The sequence below is a fragment of the Triturus cristatus genome, chromosome 2_1 (assembly GCF_964204655.1).
Source record: "Triturus cristatus chromosome 2_1, aTriCri1.1, whole genome shotgun sequence".
Taxonomy (NCBI): domain Eukaryota; kingdom Metazoa; phylum Chordata; class Amphibia; order Caudata; family Salamandridae; genus Triturus; species Triturus cristatus.
The window spans coordinates 939,333,264-939,356,045 of NC_140581.1; the positions used below are offsets into that span (position 1 = coordinate 939,333,264).

General features: G+C 45.9%; 1 protein-coding gene across 1 annotated transcript in view; it reads left to right on the plus strand.

The window, feature by feature from the left end:
• The window catches only part of KDM4C (lysine demethylase 4C), a 1,697,337-nt gene that overhangs the window by 208,455 nt on the left and 1,466,100 nt on the right, over positions 1-22,782 (plus strand). The window contains exon 3 of the mRNA XM_085633463.1: positions 10,761-10,936. Coding sequence (XP_085489589.1) covers positions 10,761-10,936 — 176 coding nt within the window. The remainder of the gene's footprint in view (positions 1-10,760; positions 10,937-22,782) is intronic.

Consider the following 22,782-nt stretch of genomic DNA (forward strand, 5'->3'; position numbering starts at 1 on the left):
TTGTTTGAGAAAAATATCATCTTTGGGATTGTTGAAAGGACTTTTATGGATTGAATATTAACGCTCCTTTTTCTTTGTAGTCTTGACCTTGTGTTTTGGTGGCTTCTGGGCAGTGGGGCCACCAAAAGTTGAGCGTTTTCATTAGCAAAGAATTACCAAACACACCAGTGCGCCTTTTCGAGCCCTCACTGCTAGTGTGCTTTTTCAAGACTCTAGAATAATACAGCACTTTGACACCAGAACAAAAGGAAGGACCAACGTTAATTTTCTCTAGCACCTAAAAGAAAAGGCCACTCCACGGAATTGAAGACCTTCCTGAAATCCACCAGGATCAAAGTGGTCAGGTCCTCAAATGTGTCTGTGAACAAGCTGCACCTGCATACATGGGATACAGTACAGAGTTCCCCTATTCGGCATAAACCCATTTTTGGCAAGGCCTTAAGTCAGGATTTTGACCTTGATATGAATCAGGGAAATTGGCCTGTAGGAGTCACGTTCTGTAAGTGTCTTATTAGGCTTGGGAATGACTGCTATTGTAGACCCACAGACATCCTGAGGCAACTCCTCAGCCTGCGTGGCCTCATCAAACAGATGTGGGATCAAATGAGCGGCATTTCTTTTCACAAACTCCAAGGGAAACCCCTTAGGCCAGGGCATCTTGCCAGTGGGCATAGCCTGTATAGTGTCTGTCATCTCTTCCTCTGTAATTCGGAGGTCTAATCCTGGTCTGTGAGAATCAAGTTTTTTTGGAATAATTAGGCTGTTTACAATTGGGTTCCTCATTTCCAACTCTGCAGGTTGCCATGTAAGTGTTTCATCTTATAATAATTGGGACATGCATTTGCAATATCCTGTGAGTCGTGTACTTCACATCTGTTAGGATCATAAATGTTGAATATGAATCTGGTTTCAATTTCTTTGTTTGTGACCCAGTATGTCAAATTCCCTGTTTTGTCCCCACATTCATAAATTCTGTGTTAGGAGGCATTTTATGTAGCTTTAGCTGCATTCCCCTATGCTGTTTCAGGGTTAATTTGTCTGTTTCTAGGTGGCTCCAGCCTCCCTCTGCGGGAGACTGCATTTATTGACTTTCCAGAAGAGTAATCGGACGTTCATGGGAAGAGTTTTCCCTGTCCCTATCTTTTTTCGCCTTTACTGCATGTGAAATCATTTTTCCTTGTAGGACTGCTTTCAGCGCTTCCCGCAAGAGGATTTTTGAGGCTGTTGGGCTCAGATTTAGCTCCAGATGCATATCAGTTTAATCGCTTATGAAATCTTAAAACTTTTCATCCAGTAACCACCCTGGGTTTAGACGCCACTGGCAAATGACCCCTCCCTGAGAATATCCCAATGTTAACTTTATAGGGGAATAATCCGAGACAACGGGTCAGAATTCGGGTTACAGGAGACCATGTCAATTCAACTTCTGTGATAAAGAAATAATCTAGCCTTGAATAGGAGTGGAGTGAATAAGAATAAAAGGTGAATTTTAGAGCATCAGGATGTCTCACCTGCAGACATTGCTGTGTACCAAGGAGTTCGCCCATTCTGAGAGTAACACAGGCCTATGTTTGCCGGTGGTGTCTTAGTCCATTTGTCGTTTTATCAGTGTACTAAAACCCCCTCCCAGAATTATCTTTCCATTGGGGCAGTCAGAAGTAGATGCGTCCAGTCCACAAGAGTGATCCCCATGGGCATTGAAGTACTTGTATACTAATACTCATTCAGGCTTTCTCTTCCAAAGTGCCTGATATCCTAACAAATCACCCTAAGTTGTCATTGTATACATCTGATACTACCACATCTTTGAGAGATGCCTAACAAATGGTAGACCATACACTTAAACTTGTTGTTTAGACTGTTGACATTCCAAAAGATCAGCTTGTAATTTGATTCCCTTCCAACTTTAGTTGTGGTGGGAAAAACACCCCTCTCTTACTTATGCATGCTGTGACCCATGTGTGCGGTGATGTGCCAAATGAAAAAACGAAATCCCATGTCCTTTTTCTGTTCAGCCTATTTCTCTCTTCAATCCAGCCCAAATCTCATTCTGGGCTTTCAAAATAGAGGGTTCTTCCCTGATACAACACTTTTAACTTGGCAAGCTACAACTGCATATAATCGACCTGCATGGGCTCTGCATTGGAGCTGCATTTGTTCTGCGGCCACTCCAGATTCCGTCTGATTTGCCTTCTCTTTAATCGACTTCAGGGCCATGTGGTGCCAATCCTCATGGTCCATCACCCCTCCTGTGAAGGCTCCCACTACAGGCCAACTATATCTGGGACTATCCCTGCCCCCAGTACGCACAGCCTTACCACTCAGGGCCTGCCTTAGTCTGTTCAATTGCTACATCCAGGGCTGATACTCACCTAATCCAGTGCCTGTTGGTAGATTTTTCACAGAAGCCGGAGCAGTTTTCAGTCGCCCAATTTTTCACCTCTGCAGCCCGGATGCACCTTAATTCCTATTGGCTGCTCCACCGGAGTCCTGGAAGCTGCCTCCTTCTACCACACTGAGACAAGAGACACTGCCCTGCCAGATGCGCCAAACCATCTTGCAGCTAACCTCCCCATGGGCCCCCTGTTGATTCCAAGCTACACCCGTTGCAGTATTTGAAAGCTGGGGGGCACCTCCGGGGTACCTTTCTTATTGAGCTTGCATTATGAAGGGTATTTGGCGCCCGGCACAGAGTAGGTATAGGTAATCCATCCACTTGGGAATGTCTTTCTTTTCTGGCTGACCATGGCAAATTATATGAGCTCTGGAACTCAAGTGGAGGCAAGAATTTGTGTTCCAGCAGCTCCCAGTTCCCATATATAAGACTCCAAAAAGGATAGCTTGTCATCCTTCTGTTTATTGTCCAGGAAACCAGAAAACCTGATAATGTTGCACTTGCTTCTATTTTCGTGTTCCACGTTCTTCTTGTGAAGACTGTTAACCTTGAGAGTCCAATAAATGTGCTTGAATAAATTTGGTTCTTTACAGCCTCAAGACGGTTCTGAGTCACATCCATCCTGGTGTGGAATGCAGCAGTCTCAGGACTAATGTTCTTTACTTAAGTAGTCCTCAGGGAAATGCTGTCACTAAACTAATTGACCTCTTGGTAGAGGTGAGCTTCATCACAAAGGATTCCAAAGTGTCTTCGCCATTGGACTTGAAGGGAGTATCTGATTGTGACTTTGATTACCCTGTCACTACCTTGATGAACAGCATCTGCCTTAGGAGTTTAACCTGCTCATGCAACAACATGAGATGAAGCAGTATTCATTGTGAAGCAGTAAGTACTGGTGTTGCATAGTGTTGGTCATCACATGCTTGTTTGGTTAAGACATTATGAGCATAACACTGGCCAAGGATGGATTTAGGGGGGCATGACCTGCCAAGATGGCCGAGGCATTAGACCAGGTCTCCCCGAAACCATGCCAGTATCCTGCGGAATCTTGAGCCACCCCAGGGCTGGCACTGGCTACATTGAACCCTGTTCTTTCCAGTATTCCTGAAGTGCTTGCAGTCATAGATTGGTCTTGGTCATAGGAGATGCATTTGCTTCTGATTATTGTGGCCCCTCCGCTAGGCATAGGCAAAATGGCGAGTGCGTACTGCCCTCCTTGCCAGCTGGACGATGACCCAGCCTGCGTTGCAGAAACTGAGACTGTTCTAACCCACTCTGGTGGGGGCTGAGGGCCATTGCAGTGGAGTGCAGTAGGGCTATTAACCTGGAATGGCAGGTCTAATGGCTCCAGAGACCACTGTGGGTTGCTGCCTGGGGCGGGAGGTGAGGGTTGCATGTGATAACCTACAAATTGATGATGACTGGGTTCAGTGAATAACCCATTGTGCAATTAAGTGCCAATCATTGTACAGACATACTCCTGGTGTTAGTCAAACACTGCTGTGTGAGCAGAGGCATACAGGTGGCTCTGTTGAATGTTCCTAGGAAGAGACATTATGAGTGACAGTGCATCTCTTGTTCAGTTGATTTCCTTTGCGGGGCTGTCTGCTTCTGAACACAGATTATTGGGTTAGACACTGAGTCACTTGTACAAAGTGGCAAACGCCATGGTGGTATATGGGCAAGAAATCTGTTGCGCTGCTTAGAATCGTGGGGATAAGACAGACCTTAGAGACCCTCACAACAAATCAAGGTAGACCAGTATACTGGGGATTGGGGATGTATAGTGGGAAACCTATGGAGGACATTGGGGCGGGTGGACTACATTAATGAAACTAACGGGAGCACAACTACTGGCAGCGATTAAAGGATGCAGATAGGAAAATATTTTGAGAGTAGATCTTCGCAAAGTAAGTCAGAGGAACCTGAATATGGAGAATAAGGTAAACACACTTGAGGCAGAGGTTGTAGATCTGAGGCCCACAGTCCACTCTTTATCAGACTTGACATCCTCTTTTGGCCGAGAAAGCAAAAGACACACAATAGATGGACGGAATGCAGAACAAATCAAAACATTCACCCCCAGTCAATAGATCTGGGTTAAATCCATCATTCTTTTGCTCACCATGCCACCCCAGTTTAGACCTGGCCATATGCAAATCAGTCTTGACCCTGTGCCTCATGGAAACAGTCAAGCCTGAACTGCCAAGCCAGGTCCTCCCTGAACTGGAAACCAGCATCCTAGGACCGGCCTCGGGGTTTCACCCCTCATCAGCCAGGATAGCTTGAATCCAGTGGCACAGCGAGCCTGGGACCCATGTCTGGGCATACCCGGCGTACTTAGGGCGAGAAAGCAAAAGACACACAATTGATAAACGAAATGCAGAATAAATCAAAACATTCACCCCAGTCAATAGATCTGGGTTAAATCCATCATTCTTTTGCTCGCCATGTCACCCTAGTTTAGACCTGGCCTTATGCAAATCAGTCTTGACCCTGTGCCTCATGGGAACAGTCCAGCCTGAACTGCCAAGCCAGGTCCTCCCTGGACCGGAAACAAGCATCCTAGGACCGGCCTCGGGGTTTCACCCCTCATCAGCCAGGATAGCTTGAATCCGAAACCGGTCCTAGGATGATGGTTTCTGGTCCACAGTAGCTCACAGCGGTCTCTGCGGGGAACCGTTTATCAAAGAGCTGACAAAGTTTGTAGCCACCTTTACGTCCTGGGACAAGGCGCAGTCCTCCATTAAAAAGGTTTTCCACCCTAGTGTTTTTGTCGGGCCGGTCGTGGCAGAGGGCGCTCAACCGGCCGCTTTTATACCCAAGGCCCTCTAAGAGGCGGCAAGGAAACCCAAGACACAGGCAGACGAGAGTTCTTCCAATTGCGTTGAGGCTACAGAGGCTGCAGTGGCAGAAGAACAGCCAGAGGCCAACCCCCGGCTGCATCAGGCGAGCCTTTCTCACTTTCCCCATTTAAAGGTGCGCGGTCGGTTGGCAGTCTTTGAGCATAATTGGAGGTCTATCACCTCAGACGCATGGGTGCTACAAACCATTCAAGGGATCAGGATCGAGTTTTATGGCATCCCCGTGCAGGAGGTTTGCCCCCGCCAGCTTGTTTTTGCACAAGACCAGGCCACACTCGTAGATCAGGAGGTGGCGGAGCTGCTGTAGAAAGGAGCAATTGTGCCAACCCGCCTACATCCAAAGGGTTTCCTCAGCAATATTTTTCTTGTAGACAAAACAGATGGCGGTCAGTGGCTGGTGATAAACCTAAGATAATTCCACCAATGGCTGGTCTACCGCCACTTAAAGATGGAGGACATCCATCCCCTGCGGGACCTCCTCCAACCTGACGATTGGATGGCCCGACTGGATTTGGAAGACACACACTTGGCAGTCCCCATTTTTTCCTCGCACTAACGGTTCCTACGGTTTCGGTGGAAAGAGCAGGTGTATGAATTTGCATCTCTGCCGTTCTGGCTCTCGTCGGCCCCTTGGTGCTTCACCAAGGTTTCTAAAACCTCTAGTGGTAACACTAAGGGCCAAGGGCTGTCATTATTTACTTAGACGACATTCTGCTCCTAGAACAATGCCTGCTTCGCCTCTCACAGCAATTGCAAGAAGAGGTAGACCTCCTCCAGGGCCTGGGGTTTGTTGTCAATGCCAAGAAATCTCTCCTGAGCCCATCCAAACAGGTGACCTTCCTGGGGTTTACCGTAGATTCAGTGACCCGCACTCTGAGTCTCCCAGCGAGGAAGATGACCAAGATACGCAGAGAACTGAGGCGAATGCTAGCACTCTCCTCCACCTCGTTGACAGGTAGCTAGACTGGTAGGCCTTCACGCCTCCTCAATTCAGGCGATCTTCCCAGAGCCGCTCCACTACAGGGCTTTGCAGCGACTGAAAGCCTCTCACCTGCGCAGAGGTCTGCAATATTCCGATCAGGTGCCCATTAAGGAGGAAGTGCACATGGAGATGAGGTGGTGGTTGGATCATATGGAATCCTGGAATGGCAGAGCCATCTTTGGCTGCGATTCCGACTTAGTCTTAATAGTCCGATGCCAGCAAGTCAAGTTGGAGAGTGCGTTGCGGGGACTCCTCTACAGGAGGAAAGTGGTCTGCCGAAGAAAGTCAGCTCCACATCAATTGCCTAGAATTTATGGCGGGCTCCTTCGCAATCCAGTGCTGGTCGAATGGCAAGGTGTCTTGCAACGTGCTCCTGAAGATGGACAATGTGTCAGCGGTCCGTTACATTAACCATCTCGAAGGAACGAAGTCCAAGGCTCTAGCCGACTTGGCCAAGGACCTTTGGATGTTTTGTCTCTCCCGCCGTCACTGAAATGTTGTTGAATACCTTCCAGGAGCCTCCAACGTGATAGCAGATTGGTGCTCTAGGAGCTGGTCAAACACGAGCCTGTGGCAGCTCCGTCCTCCATCCTTTCGGAGACTCCACAACATGTGGGTCCCGTTCTCCATAGACCTTTTCACATCCCGTCTGGAACACCAGCTACTGCGCTTCTTCAGTTAGAAACCAGACCCTCTGTCTACAGCGACGGATGCCTTTCTCCAAGATTGGTCCAGAGAGAAGGGATATGCCTTCCCTCCGTTGGCAATGATAATGAGGCTCACTGCACACATGCGCAGGCAACAGTCAAAAATTGTGTTAATTGCCCCATACTGAAGGTCTCGAGTGTCATTTCCAGTTCTTCTGGAACTTTCCTGGGATTCTCCAATCCTATTACCCCGAGATCCTTTTCTTCTGAGGGATCCCCAAGGCAATCCCTATCCTCTAATCCAGTAAGGGAGAATGCCCTTAGTGGCCTGGCGGATTTCCGGCATCACTGGTAAGTCTCAGGCCTATCGAACGATGCTCAGAGGTTACTGGGAGCAGCTTGGGCAGACAGCGCAAGCAAAAGATACAAATCCGCTTGGACCAGATGGGTCAGTTGGTGTGTTCGGAACGACTAGGATCCCATGGGGTGCGAGGTGGTAGCCATTATGAATTTTTGGGTGTCCCAAGGCTTGGCATACTGCACTATCAACTCTTACAGGTCTGAGATCTCCGCTGGCCACACACCTGTTCAAGGGCAACTAGTTGGGGAGCATCAGATGATCTGTAAATTGATAAGGGGAATTCGCCTCACGCTTCTTCCGGAGCCCAGGTATTCGTCGCTATGGGATGTCAATAAGGTTCTGCACCTATACCAATCTTGGCAACCTAACAAGTATTTGTCCCGTAGGCAACTGTCAGCTAAACTGCAATGCTCTTGTGTCTAGTTTCATGTCGACGAGTGTCCGATGTTAGAGCACTGGACATCTCCGGAAAGGTGTTCACCCCGAAAGGGGTGTCTTTCCATATTGTTCGTAGGACTAAATCAGATTCCAGGATGGTGTCCTATCCAGCTTTTGATAACTAACTTGTGCGTCGTCAGATGCCTCAAAGAATATGAGAGTATGACTGAAGAAACTCATCCACCAGGGGAGCGCCAATTGTTGATATCCCTACGGAAACCTTTCAAAGCTGTTAAGCCACCAACCATACATAACCTGTTGGGTCAGATGGGTGATGCAAAAAGTGGGTATTAATGTCTTGCAGTTTGATGTCCATTCGGTAAGGGGAGCAATGGCTTCAAAAGCCTCTTCCTTGGGAGCCAGGTTGGAATATATTATAAACGCCGCAGACTGGTCATCAGACTCTCTTTATGAGGTTCTACTTTAAACCAGTCACGGATATGGCCTCGTTGGTGGTGGATAAGCTTTAAATGAGCATAATCCTCTCCTCCGGCCCGGACATAGAATGACAAATGTCCTAGTAAGCATGACCCAAAGTATCAATTCTATTAAGGACGCGGAGGCGAGGATCATTCTTGCCTAGGGTCTAACAATCCAGTTCCCAGCCTGGTAAGATGTACATTCATCAAGGAGAGACTCTATTGTATGGTGCAAGTTTGTGCCTTGATATTGTTTTATCTTTGGTTGAAGATCCCTTTGGGGACAAAGGATGTCTGTTTTGTACTGTTCATATTGTGGTACAATTTGCACCATGCTCTAGTGATGCTTCTGGGTTGTACCTTGAGATCAGAGCCATTAGCTTGTTTTGGCTTCTTCCAGGTTTTGAAGGTTCCAAAACAGAATGAAGAGACTCGAGGATAGGATGGTCGCAGTCAAGAAAGAGGAGGTTACACAGGAAGCACCCGCCTTAATGGAGGCTGCGGACTGCCTATTGGTGGACTGTGGATGACCCCTACCTCAGGCACTATGGGAATGCTAGTTTTTAAATCGTTTAATGTTAAGTGAAAGTTGAAGCTGCTGGAAAAAGGAATAAAGAAAGAAGAGCATAATCCTCGCCTCAGGTCCTTAATAGAATTGAAACTTTACGTCATGCTTACTAGGAATTTTTTTATTGGGGGCTATAAATTGTTAGTATCCTCAGATTGATTTGTGGGAGCAGTGCAAGTGCACCAAAACAGAATATAGCATGGACGATGAGTGGTATATTTGAGGTGACGTGAATATACTCCATCAGTTTCTGCTTTACGTAACTCCAAGGAAATGTAATCAACAGAGGCCTATTCCTGATGTCAAGGTTAAGCAGTCTCTTACAGCAGCAGATGCTCAAGATGGAATGTCTGTACAGAGCAGTATTTGTGGATAGACATGAAGTGGTTCTTCGGTTGGACTTATGGCAGCACTGATTTTCTTGGTTCTCCTCCTTTCAGCTGTCTCGGTGGTTTTTAGTTGCTGGTCCACATAATGTTTTGGTAATCTTGGGGTTGGGAGGGAAGAGAGGGGGTGTTACTGTGTTACTCGCAATTTGAAGGTCTAGAAAAGATTACCTTGGGGCATAATCCATATTCAGTCTCATTTCAGTTACAGGGTTTTGATGGTAGTGGTGGTAGGCAATCCTATCCATTTCCCATTGAGCGTATTGCCATACAAGATATTACCCTAACAGAAATAATTATGCTTTCCTCCATATGTGCAGTTCTTGTTATGCTGGGAATTGATTTGTGCTGTATGCTCCCCTTGACCATGCTCATCTTCTCGAAATGTACTGATCAGTTTTAAGCCAGTTGATACCCACATTTCCGATTTAATAAGTACCGTTCATAATTGTAAGATAATTTTCCTCCCTTAGATGTCAGAATCCTGTGTCTAATCTGAGGAATGCTCTATGGACTGTTTACTTTATATTGCCTTCTGGTCTTTCTCAGTTGGTACAGTAGGTAGGCCCACAATCCCCCCTCATAAAATTCTGTTCTCTTAAAGACTAAACTGTTCTAAGCTTTCACCATGCCCCGGATTTCGCTTTCCATATCTGTTGCTGTAATAATGACGGCATTGATCTCTCATAACATTATTTCAGTTTCTCCCTTTTTTTTTTGCGTAACTTTTTTAGGTTTTCATTAACTCGAAACAAGGCTGGTACAGAACAGTCCGTACAATGCAGCTGAGTCGCCGCGGTCGCATTACCATGTCACTCGTAGTTTGTGTCTTAATGAGCATGCCTTCTTATAGCCGAGGAGACGGGTGCACGCTGGTGTTCTCTGTTGCTGAAGGCCCCGATGTGTGTTGCAAGGGTGATCAATCTAAGAAAATTTGAGAAGAAATTAACTGTCACCGTATTGTTAAAGACAGCAGGGTATTTCTGGAACTGGATGGGACAGTAGGTAGGCATTATCATTGGATGAAAAGTCCATCAGCAAAAGGGTTCCTGTGAAGATTGAGTGGCGTCCAATAGCACACCTCCGATTTCTACAGTTTTGCTCCGTCCCACTTTCCACCCATCCTCCAACTAGACATTTTTTTGTATTTGGTAAATCTCTTACTAGGAACTCCCATAACCGAGAAAAAAGAGTAAATCAGACCAGAAGTACGAATACCCTGGTAAGCCTTAGAACTGTAGACAAGACTGCGCTTTGGTGAAAATGCCCCCCTCTAAAATCACATGTAATTTTGTTGAAATTACACATATTATCAAGAGCATACCGCGCAGACAAGTCAGTCAAGATGTGTGTAGGTAGCTGGTTCAGCAGAAAATATCTCTGATGCAATTTCACAGTTTTTTTTACCAAACATTTTCTGTCTGACATATTCTACTATGGGTAAACATTTCACAAAATAGCAGGACAGTAAAATAGAAAATAATTTAGTGCCCATATAGTCAAATGTTTACCCAGGCCTAGGAGAAAAGGGGCTTTGGGAAGTGCCAATCTATTCTCTACCTCTAAATACCAAAAGACTCCAAGTTCGCCGCTTGAACGTTTATTTTATTTAAGCTCTGAAATTAATCTAAAGAAACCAAATGGTTAATTTTGATGTTTACACGTGTTTTGAAATTTTACTTTTTTCTGTTCTCATTTAGGTGATTCCACCAAAGGGATGGAAGCCAAAAAAGCATTACGATGACATTGATGACCTTGTGATTCCTGCTCCGATCCAGCAGATGGTAACGGGACAGTCTGGGCTTTTCACTCAGTACAACATTCAGAAGAAACCATTGACCGTGCAAGAGTTCCGTAGGATGGCAAACAGTGATAAGTAGGTTATTCAGAGTTGTGCTTTACCATACATCACAGCCACAATGATTTTTCTTGAATACAGACACTTTCTTACTAATGCAGTTTCTAAAATTATAAGATACAATGCCCCATAGTTCCAAACTATGGTAAACTTGAGTGCACAGAATAATCTTTAGGTGGAACGTGTTCTTTTTCTTTGAACTGTTATGATTTACAAGCAGGTCATAAAGTAATTGCATTCAAATGGTTGCTTGTTTGTACAGCTCCATTACGATCTGTCTGAACAAAGAAGTACTTTCTAGAAAATCATGACTCAGTACATAAAAGTTCTCAATCCGGTGAGAAACACAAACCATTAGTCCAACAGATGCATTGTGTCCCTCATACACTGACCAGATGCTAAGGCAGTTGTAATATTTTAGAGCCATTCTATGCTTTTCCATTCTAGCCTGTTTTTTTCGAATAAGGCAATCAAGTGCCCTAGCATATTTATCATATTAGTTAGCTTTGATAGTCAGTTGTATGTAATTTCATAGAGCAATTAATAAAATACCTGTTTTCTGGACTCCTCTCCTAAACTGCTGAACTGAAATCTTCAAGATGATTAACATTTATAATTTGGTATAAAGCAATTCATACCATATCCTTTCTTTGAAATTGCTTTTTACATTCGTTTTATTTATGGTGTAAATGCCATTAATCTCGAAAATTGACTCACTCTTTGTAGGGTACCGTAAAGGATTGCATAGATCTTTTTTTTCTGTTCTCCCTTTTCGTTAACCAGGTCCTGTACCTGATGTTTGTAAGTGGATTGTTCTCAGGGGCTCAACCCCTGAACCATCCTTCTTTTGCTGATTTTTACCCACCTTCCTACCCACCTTCCTTTTCCTGCTTTTTGGTTGAAGGCAAACACATCAAAACATCCCTCCTTTCCCCAATGCTTAAAATTAAATTATTTCTCCAAGTGATACTCCTGTTTCTGGGTGAGCCCCCCCCCTTCCTGTTTTTGACATGGTCACCCCAACTTTTTGCCTAGTAAATGATGTAATTTCGACTGGAGGTGCACTGGGTTCCTGCTAACCAGGTCTCCAGCGCCAGATCTCTTTCCCAAAACCGTACCATTGTTTTTCCCCAATTGGCAAAACCTTTAGCATCCTCTGTAAGTCCCTAGTAAGTATTGCCCCTGATACTTAAGGCCTGCTGTACTAAAGAGGGACCCTACGGGCTGCAGCACACATTTTGCCACCCTAAGATACCCCTGGCCAAGCACATGCAAGGCTGCCATTGCAGGCTGTGTGTCTTGGTGCAGACAAAAGTGAAAACACGACATGTTGCACATGCCTGTGTGTGTGCCATGTCCCCTACCACTACTAGTAATTGTAAGTAACCCCTACAACAGACCTAACAGCCGTAAGGCAGGGTGTGTATATTACATGTGAGGGCATACCTGCATGAGCAGATATGCCCCTGTGCTGGACAGTCCTATTACTGCCAGTTCCTAGGGAAACTATCTTAAAGCATGTGCCGGACACTAGTGAAAATGAGTTCCCCAGCTACATTTTGGCTTCACTGAAGATAGGGTTGGTTGGTATCAAACATCTCGTATTGATAAACTCACACTGATTCCAGTGTTGGATTTACCAATACATGCACACAGAGTGCCCCCTGAAAACCTACCAGCCTCTTGTGTGCTCGCTGACTGTTTTCTGCCACCCAAGACACTGTTCTGACCTCTTGGGTCTCCTGACCTTCTCCCAGGAGACCCAGAACAAACGCCTGGCTGGGAAGAGATTGTCACACCCCCATCCACAGGATGATCTGCTGATTAGCCTTCCTAGTCCGGCAAGCTTCAAAGAGCTGCTGCCTTTGAAATGTGAATCTGGCTCTTCTCACAGGAGAGGAAGCCGACCCCCTTGGTCCAGAACCCCTTTGGCTCCTGGACAGGCAGGAAAAGTAGCTTGTCAAGTACGCACACCTCCCCCAGGCCAGTACCACCCCTAAGGTGGGCTAAACTGAGGTGGACACAACATTTCAGAAGTAGCCATCTTTGTGATGACATACTTAGGAATTCTGGGACACGATTATGCCCACAGGAAGGTAGGGGGCTTAGTGACCCTAGGGGTCAGTAACCCATTGGCTACTACCCTACACTCCTCTAACGACTCTACATTCAGTATTTAGGGGCACCCCTTCCACCAGAAAAACAGATCCTGACAATCTGAAATACGAAGAAGGATGTGAAGAATCTCATCCTACAAGATCTGAAGACCCAGCAACTGACCAAGCGCCAACCCTGCCGGCCTGCCTGCTGACTTCGACAATTGCGCCAAACGTCAACTTAGCCTGCATCGGTTGAGTCCCCAAAGCTCGGGAGACCTGCCAGCACTTCACCCTGGAACAAAGACTTCCTGTGAAGTAGCTGACCTGCTTCCCTGCAGGCAACCAAAGACTACTGTGATGACTTTGTGACCCCAGAAACCCGACGCCTGAAGACACTACTGTACCCATTGCTCCAAGCCAGAGTTGAAGTGGGCTAACAGCGTCATCGTGGTCCCCCAGCCCTCCAGAGCCGGAGTCCACCATGGTTTCACCCCCAGTAAACTCTCCGAAGTCGCCTGCAGCCTCTGCATGCAGGCCTCCTCTACCGTCACTGCTCCTGCTAAGAAAAACCCGATGCCTAAAGACACCTTTGCACGGTCGCTCCTTAGCCCTCGAGAAGAGGACCAAAGGTGTCCCTAAGTCCTTGAGCATCATGAGACCTGAGCTCCAACCCATTGGTTCAGCCTGACTGACCTCCCGGTCCGAGTCTGCAGCTTCTTTACGCGAAGACTATCCCCATAGGGTAACATTTGGCAACCCAATGTTGTTTTGCACTAACCTAATGCCGCTGGTATTATTCTGCTGATGCTGCCTTGGACTTTGCCCACCACTCACCTTAACTCCTGGAGATTGGTCACGTAAGTCGCTGTACTGTACCTGAATGCCGCATTGACTTTTCCTCCCATAGAATAACATTGCCGCTTCTAAAAATTGCACTAAGTGTCGACTTTTTTAACTGAAAAGAATTTATATTTTAAACCTTACTTACCTAAACGATTTGCTTCTGATGCCTAAACATATATAAAGATGCTTGCTATTTTTATAAATTGGTGCGGATCTCCTCCTTGAGTCGTGGGTCTCATTTATTGACCAGTTTGTGTATTTTCAGATGCTTTGCACTCCTCTGTGATAAGTTAAAGGTTGCTTGACTACACTAGCTCTTAGAAGAGCACCTTGGGCTTGCCATAGCAAGCCCCCTGTCCACTCATCAGGGAACCCTGGACTATTTACACACTATATCTCTTTTTGATATGCCATATTTTTGTGTGTGTGTGTGTCTGTCTACCAAAGGCAAAACCTTGAGTGGGTCATGATGCCCATTCTCTCCCTCAAGACTGGTTATAAATAGAATATCACATTGAACTGACATGCATGTTTGGTTTTTGCTATGCTGTTTTTTTTCATCACCCTTGTCCGGCTGCTGGAATAACTCTATTGCAGTTGAAGGCCTTAACTCGATGCAAATTTATGTCTAGGAATGTTAAATGGCTGTGAGACTGATTGTGGCCAAACCGAGCCCCTCCAAAGATGCGCCCAAAGTGTCAAGGCCATTTGGCCGTGCCCATACTTGCCCGTGAATACTTTTGCACCGAATTACAGCCTTCGACAGCTATTGAGTTATTCCAGCAGCCACACAAGGGTGGTTTATTTTACGAATTCCCGTATATGTGGTAGAACTCTGCATTCTTCAGGCGCCCTCTATGGGATATTTTCAGGGGTTATGGGGTTACGGCCTCTAGCTCTGCATAAGTCAATCTTAATTTGCCACTGTGTCGCTTATTAATTAATTCACAAGTGAGACTGATGTGGTACCTCGGATGCAAGGTAGTATTAGTTATTTCCTTTCAATATTCCCGTGATCGGACCCCCTTTTATGAATCCTTAATTTAGATTTTCATCATTATGTTTCAGATGCTTCCATTATTGCTTATGTCTTGATGAGACCCAGCTACCTTTCCACTCTGGGTTGAAATGCTGCTGAAGCATTAAGAAACAATCTATACTTTTGGCCTAAAGAAGGCCATAAAATGTCCTCTCTATTGTAGTTTTTTTTTTTTTTGTTTAACTTTATTTGTGATTTTAAACAGTTACATAGTAAATTAGCTGCACATTGTCAGCCGGTTCAGTAAAGCATTTGTAATGAATGGCGTACAGTCTACAATACATATCTCGTGGATGGTATTTCATGTTCAAAATTACTGTCCAGTCAATGACTAGGGCGCAGGAGAGCAAATAGTAAAAATTAAACCTTATGCAATCAACGCAGGAGGACCGCACACACATAGGAGCCCTGTTATTCTCAAGTCCTGCGGCACACAAGGAGTCCCTATAAGGCTAGTATCCAGGCTACACCTATCTGGCAAAAAGGAAAGAACCTATGTAACGAGCGATAGTCTTACTGTTGATTCTACACCCCCTTCAACTTCAGTCGGACGTGACATACTAGCAACCCCCTCAGGACTATGCGTTAGGAGGTATCCCACCAGCGGCCCCCATACATCCTAGGGTTGAGAGGTCCGTGGCAGTAATTCAGCATACGTATTACTCTGTTCTTGGCAATATACCATATCCGCAAACCATTCCTTAAATTTCGGGGCCCGGCCTCAACCCCATCTGCAGGCCACTTTTCGCTTTGCCAGCCATAGAGAGATAGCAACATACTTTCTGTATTTTGTGGGTATGTGTGCTGTGTGCCCCAAGAGCGCAAGTATCGGATCTCTGGCTAGGTGAGTATCAATCATATCCTCTAATGCTGTGAACACTTGTTCCCAGTATTCTCGTTCTCTTTCACAGTCCCAGGCTAGATGCAGAAACCCCGCGCCTGGCCATCCACATCTCCCACAGCAATCATTGTCAGCTAGTTTAAAACGCAGTTTCTTAACCGCCGTATAGTATAGCTGGTTATCAGTGACTTCGCTCTCCAATTCTTCCTCCCACCGTATCCTGGACGAACTGTCGGCTCCCACTTTATACGCTCGTATTGTGGTGTACAACCTGGACACCAAATGCCTGCCATCCGCAAATCGCAACATCCTGTGCAATAGCTCTAAACTTTCCGGTTCCCGGGGGAAGTCCGGAAGTATCGATCTCATACCCTGTCGCAATCGCACGTATAAGACGACGTCTAGCGGCGTATGCGTCTCTGCCTGCAAGAATTGTGCAGCTGTGCGAAAGGTTCCCTCTTGAAAAAGATTCCCCCCCCCCCCCCCCCCCACCCGTACTGATCTGTACTTGCTTACATAAATCCTGAAATCCTTTCTCCTGCAACAACGTCAAGTTCGGGTGGTACGTGAACGGTAGCCTGGGAGAATCGAGGAACGAGACCTCTAAAAGGGCTGCTATGCGACGCCAAGCCTCCACCGTACTGTGGTAGGTGACGTCACCTGCATGTTCGCCGGACCATATATGAGGCCACTAAGGGGTATTGGGTCCGCGAGCCAGTCCTCTACCGCCACTTGCGGCATGTATCGCGGAGGGAACACCCAATAATAGGCGTAATGCACTTGAGCACATAAAAAATGAACCTCAAGGTCTGGAACATCGAACCCCCTTGTTCATATGGCCTGGTTAGTATAGACCACTTCAGTCGCGACTGTTTACCCCCCCCCCCATACCAATCGTATGAGTTCCGAGAGCAGCATGGCAAAGAAGACTCGTCCCGGGTGATAGGGAATGTTGAGGAATAGATACAAAAACTGTGGAAGTACTTTCATTTTAATGAGTGACACTCGACCCACCATGGACAGGGGCAGCGCCACCCAGCGCGTTATGTTGGTTTTGAGGCGCTCGATTGCCGTGCCATAGTTCGCCCGGATAATTTCCTCTTTATCCCTGGCCACACGGACCCCAAAATACCTCAAGTCATCCTGACACCATTCCAGCGGAAAGTCAAGTGGGAAAGGAGTCACGGCCAACGTGAACGGGAACACCTGGGACTTCCCCCAGTTAATGCCCACTCCGGAAAGCCTTCCAAACCGTATAAATTTCCGCAATATGGGATTGATATTACTTCTGCGGATCTCTAATGTATAATGTAATCTCGTCCGCATATAACGATATCAATATCTGCCGCATACAACACCAGAATGCCTTATCGTTGTGAACCTGCCGCAGTCGGACAGCCAGCGGCTCTACAGCAAGTGCAAATAATAGGAGCGATAGTGGACACCCCTGTCGAGTACCCCTGGAGATAACGATTGGGGGAGACAAATGACCATTAATCAGTATACGGGCCCTCGGTCGATGATATAATAACTGGAGCCAAGAGAGGTACAAAAGCGGAAAGCCCATCCTCTGCAGGACTCCGAACAGATAGTCCCACTCCACAGAGTCGAATGCCTTGGTGGCATCGAGAAACACCGCGGCCAGTGGGAACTCAGGGTCCACCGTCTGTATCAAGGAAAACAGAGTTGCCCCCTCCAATTTCATTCTTGGGAGGTTGCTTTCTTAATTGCCATCACCTCACTAAGGCACGTCAATGAGCACCATGCACTAGTTTGTGCTGTTATTATTTTTGTTTAGCGCTCGAATACCTAAAAGGTGTCTTGGCGCTGGCCGAGTTTACAGAGGGGAGAAGCGTGCCCAGAGGTGTGACCAACTATTATACAGATGGGTATTAAGAGCCTTCCTGAAAGTCAGTAGGGTAGGCATGGTATTGATGTCCAATGAGAGCGAATTCCATGCTTTCATTACCCCCAGCACAAAGCTTATGCTTCCCCAAGACATGCAATGAAACCTAGGAATGGCTACAAGTTTAGCAGATGCTGATCGAAGGGACCTACCTGGCATATCCCTGTTGAAGATTTTTATGAGAAAATATGGACCTTGTCCATGCAGTGCTTTGTAAGTGATACAGAGCGCTTTGAAGGTAATTCTGTGTCTTAACTGGTAGCCAGTGTAGTTTCCTGACAATTTTGGAAATGGGCTTATATTTGGGAATCTTAAACAGAAGCTGAGCGGCTGCATTTTGCAGTACTTACAGGTTGTTTGACATACTGATGAGCATTGAGGTATATCCATTTACAGTAGTCCATCTTTGCAATCACTAATACAGTAACAGCTAGTTTCTGCAGATTGGCAGGGATGAAAGGCTGAATCTTTATCAACAACCTGAGCTTCTAAAACGCGGCTGAGGTAACCTCATTTGCTTGATCAGAGAAGGTAAGTGTGTCATTGAACTTGACTCCCAAATTCCTTACGGTCCAAACCGGAATGGAAAGAGTGCTGAGTTCAGATGGCTACCATGATGCAGACCAAAACGAAGGATTGGCCCCAAAGATCAAAACCTCAGTCTTAGCTGAGTTTAGTTGAAGGCAGTTTTGGGCCATCTGCTGACTAACTGCCTGCCTACAGTTGAATTTAGAATCACTTCCTGAGTCCCCTGGTCCTAATGACACGACAATTTGTGTGTCATCAGTATATGATGTTAAAGGAAACCCGAATGATCTTATAATCTCAGTCAGAGGTGAAACATAGACATTAAAAATTGTCGGGCTCAGCGACAACCCCTGCGGGACCCCACAAGGAAGAGCATGTGCAGAGGAGGTAAAATCTCCTAAATTGACTGTTAATTCTCGGTCATTAATAAAGGAGCAATTTCCAGGCTGGGCCTGATATCCCTATCTTGCTCAGTCTATACATCAGCAGCCCATGATTAACTGTATCGAAGGCTGCCGATAGATCAAGCAACACTAGGGCAGCCCTTCCTCCTAGATCCATAGTACTTCTGATCTCCTCTGTTCTCCAGTATTGTATCTTTTATAGAATCACATGTTTGAATCTTCCCTGTCGTCATGGTGGGAATTCCATGGTAACATTAAACAATAGCAGTACTGAAAAACATTACCATAGACCTCCATAGAACAGTAACCACAATTTAGTAACCTGTCAACCTTATTTTATAACATCCAAAATTCAGCCAATCACAGCAGAGACCTCAGAGTACCCTTCCCCTCCAGAGCCCCCATACCTCCGATTTCTTACAGCACGTCGTGTTAAGGGAGTCTCTCTGAGCTCTGCTCAGTGACGGTGTTCTATCTTCAACTTTTGACCTCCAGTTTCAGCTTCTGCAACATTTAAGATATTTCTGAACTGTGTCTTTGCCTCTCCTTCTTGTTAAGATGCCAGAGCCTAAAAAAGGGCTGTTTAGGCCCTGTAAGACCAGTGGGAAGTGTAGGCTGTTCTCAGAAGACCCTCACAAACGGTGTCTATATTGCCTCTACCCTGACGACAAACCCAGGGAATGCTAAAACCCTCAAGGACAGGGAGGGTAGGCTACTCCTCTGTCTCCAGAAGAAGAAAGTTGCCTCAGACTCGGAGTCTGAACCTGAGGAGAAAGTTCATTCTTCCTCTAGAAAGAGAAAGGAAGACAGCTCCTCTTCCCATCATGGGGACTCAAAAGATCAAAGTCCCACGATAAATCTGAGGTGAAACACCACAAAAAACCTCAGGCGGAGACTTCAAAATCTTCTTCAGCTCCAGCTTCTGCTCCACTGACTCCTGTCAGAGACCTGTCATCTCATCCGTCGACTGCTTCGTTGTGGAAAATGCCGGCATCCATGAGAAAACTTGAGTTTCCACACCGTCGACTGCCTCGTTGGCGACAGATACTATGGCGATGGTCAAGACGTCGATGGCAGCAACGTCGGCATGATCGTTTCAAAGTAGGACTACGTCGTCCCCGTCGACGAGACCTTGACCGTCGATGAGAATTTCAAAGTCGACCACCGGCCCGTCGACTCTAGCTACGGCAGTCCTGCAGACAAAGTCTGTCCAAGCAGAGTCGACTGTGTCGCAGACAAATATATCTGGGACAGCACTGTCGACAGAGGGAAAAACCAGCTTCCTACATCCCAAGCAAATTCAGGATTTCTCTAAGATTACCCTGAAGGGATGGAGCCAGAGGCCATTCAGGTAAGAAAACTCTTTTAATAAGAGTCTGTACATAGAACCGGTCAAAGCAGGCAGTCACAAGCAACTGCCAGTACCATCTCACCATTCCACATTCTACTTTAACAATGGTCGTAACGGTGGCAGGTGTTCTGCCTCTCTAAAGCAGAACCCAACACATCTTTTCCCCCACAACAACAAAAATATAAATAAGTAAATAAGTGATTAAATATAGACCTACATACAACAATACTTGGGTTTGACTAAGCATATACAAACATGGGAATATAATACAATGAAATTATGTGAAGGCATAAAAACAGAGAACCATCCCTCAGCAAGGAGAGACACATTAAGAATTCACATAATCCTTAAACTATGCAGGAGGTCTCCTCTACTTCTTGAACCATTCAAACCAGGATCATCCTGCGTGGATGAACACATGCTTTGCTCACTTCCACACCTATGTATGGCCAATCTCTCCTTGTTCCACCACTTGCCATCACTCAGCTGAACTGTTCTATCATTGACTGAAAAGATCTGTTGGGACTAAAAAAAATTCTGAATGCCCCTTAGCTATCATACCAGGCAACCTCACCTTAACCCAGTCTCCTGGTTTGAAAACAGCCTGACGTCTTCCTTTGATTGGCTCCTTGGTAACATACTTGCTTTGAGACTTCTCACAATTTACCTTCACCAGTTCACGTTTCACATTGGACACATTTAAATCACGCATCTAGGGTCTAGCTAATTTGGTGGCAGCCATTCTACCTTTCAATAAGGCAAAAGGCGACTCCTTGGTAATAGCACTTGGCGTAGTACGCACAGCCTACAACAAGTCTACAAGTTCCTTCTTTCAATTCAACCTATTTGCCACCGTCAATTGAATACTGTACTTTATGATTCCATTGCACCGTTCCACCAAACCATTACTATGGGAATGATGTAAAGAGGTAGTAATGTGCTTAATGCCCGATGAAACGTGAACCCTTGGAACATTTTGGCCATAAATTGCACCCCATCGTCGGTGACCAGTTCAGCAGGAGCTCCTTCTCTCAAAAATAAAGACTGGAAAAATTCCAGCACCTCCTCATTGTTGGCAGATTTCACAAATTGCACTTCAGGCCATCTTGAACCATAGTCCACTGTAACTGAACCGTACCTGTTCCGCTCATCCAAAACGTACATGGGTCCGATGATATGCAACCCCAACTTGAACCGTGGTTTGTCTGGTACAGGCACCGCTTCAGTTGGGCTGGGAAAGGTGACCTGGGTTTTGTTACCACTGCACACGCTACACAATCGATCACAAAGTGTTCAACTTCCCGATCCATTCTTGGCCACCAAAAGATTTCTCTAATCCTCCTCTTCATGAATGAGTGAAAGAGCATTTATAAAGCGCACAGCTACCCAGGGAAGAGTGTCCCGGCACTGAAAAGACTCACTCTCATGCCCACATGACTTTTATGGGCAGGCACCAATATCTTTCTCTACAATATATGTGGCACCACAAACAAATTCATTCTCCTCATGACTCCCATGTCCATACTCCACTCAGTAAACACGGTTGAAAGAGCTAGCATCCCCGTCTTTAGATCTCCAACCCTTACCCAACCATCCAGCCACCTCCTGAATAGTTTCATCATCTTGTACAGCCACTTCCCATTCTTCTTCTGATAGGCACCCAAAACCAGACTCGCCCAAAGAAGCCACCACGCAAAAACCTTCATCCTCTTGCTCACCCATCTGCTCATTGCTGAGCGATAACCTGGACAAACAGTCCGCAAAAACATTCTTGGCACCTGGAATATATTCCAACTGAAACTGGAATTCCATCAACCTATAGTGTCCCTTCGCAATGGGGGGAGTGGCGTTGCTAGCCCTCTTTGTGGTAAACCCATTTATCAAAGGCTTATTATCCATCTGGATGATAAACCCAGAAACCCACAGATATTGTCTAAAATGGTCTGATCCCCACTAGCAAGCCAGAGCATCCGTGACCACAATAGACGGATCACGTGTCTCAAAAGGTTGTAGGGGAATGGCACAACTCAACTTAAGTTTTATTTCCTGGAACTCCAGTTCCTGCTCTGGTGACTACTCTAACTGCTGTTTTTTTTTCCCATCAGAACCTTCATATTAAGGGTTTTCCCACTGCAGTTGTGAATGAACCGGACACAAAATTCCAGCATACCAAAAAATGTGCGGAGCTGATCCTTGTTTTGTGGTGTGGGGAAACCCTTTATGGCCATTACCAAATACTCCTTAGGTTCCACCCCCGAGCAGACAACTTGTAACCCAGGTAATCCACTTCGTCCACCGTAAACTTACACTTTTCCACCTTCAAAGTGACCCTCCTTTCAGTTAGAATGGATAACACTGTATCCAAGGTCTTATCATGATACTCCACATTCTTACCATACACCAAGATGTCGTCCTGAAAACACTTAGCATTGGGAACCCTCGAAAACCCTCTGAAATATCGCTGAGGCTGATGCCAAACCAAAAGGCATTCTCCTGAATCTATAAGCACCGGAAGGGGTTACAAAAGATGTTAAATGACTACTTTCCTTCTGTAAAGTGATTTGGTGGTAAGCTGAGGACATATCCAACGTGGTAAAAATTGGCTCCATTCATAAACCTAGCATCTCCGTAATGTTGGGCAGGGGATGTCCATCTACCTATATTCTCTCATTAAGGTCCCTCAAGTCAATGCACATTCTGAGGGCACCATTACCTTTCTTGGCCAAAACAACAGGAGACAACCATTCTGAGCTTTCAATGGACTTGATTATACCCTGCTGACATAAAGAGTCTAACTCTTGAGACAATTCCTTCGTAATGGCGAAAAATACACTTCTGGCTTTGTGAAGTACA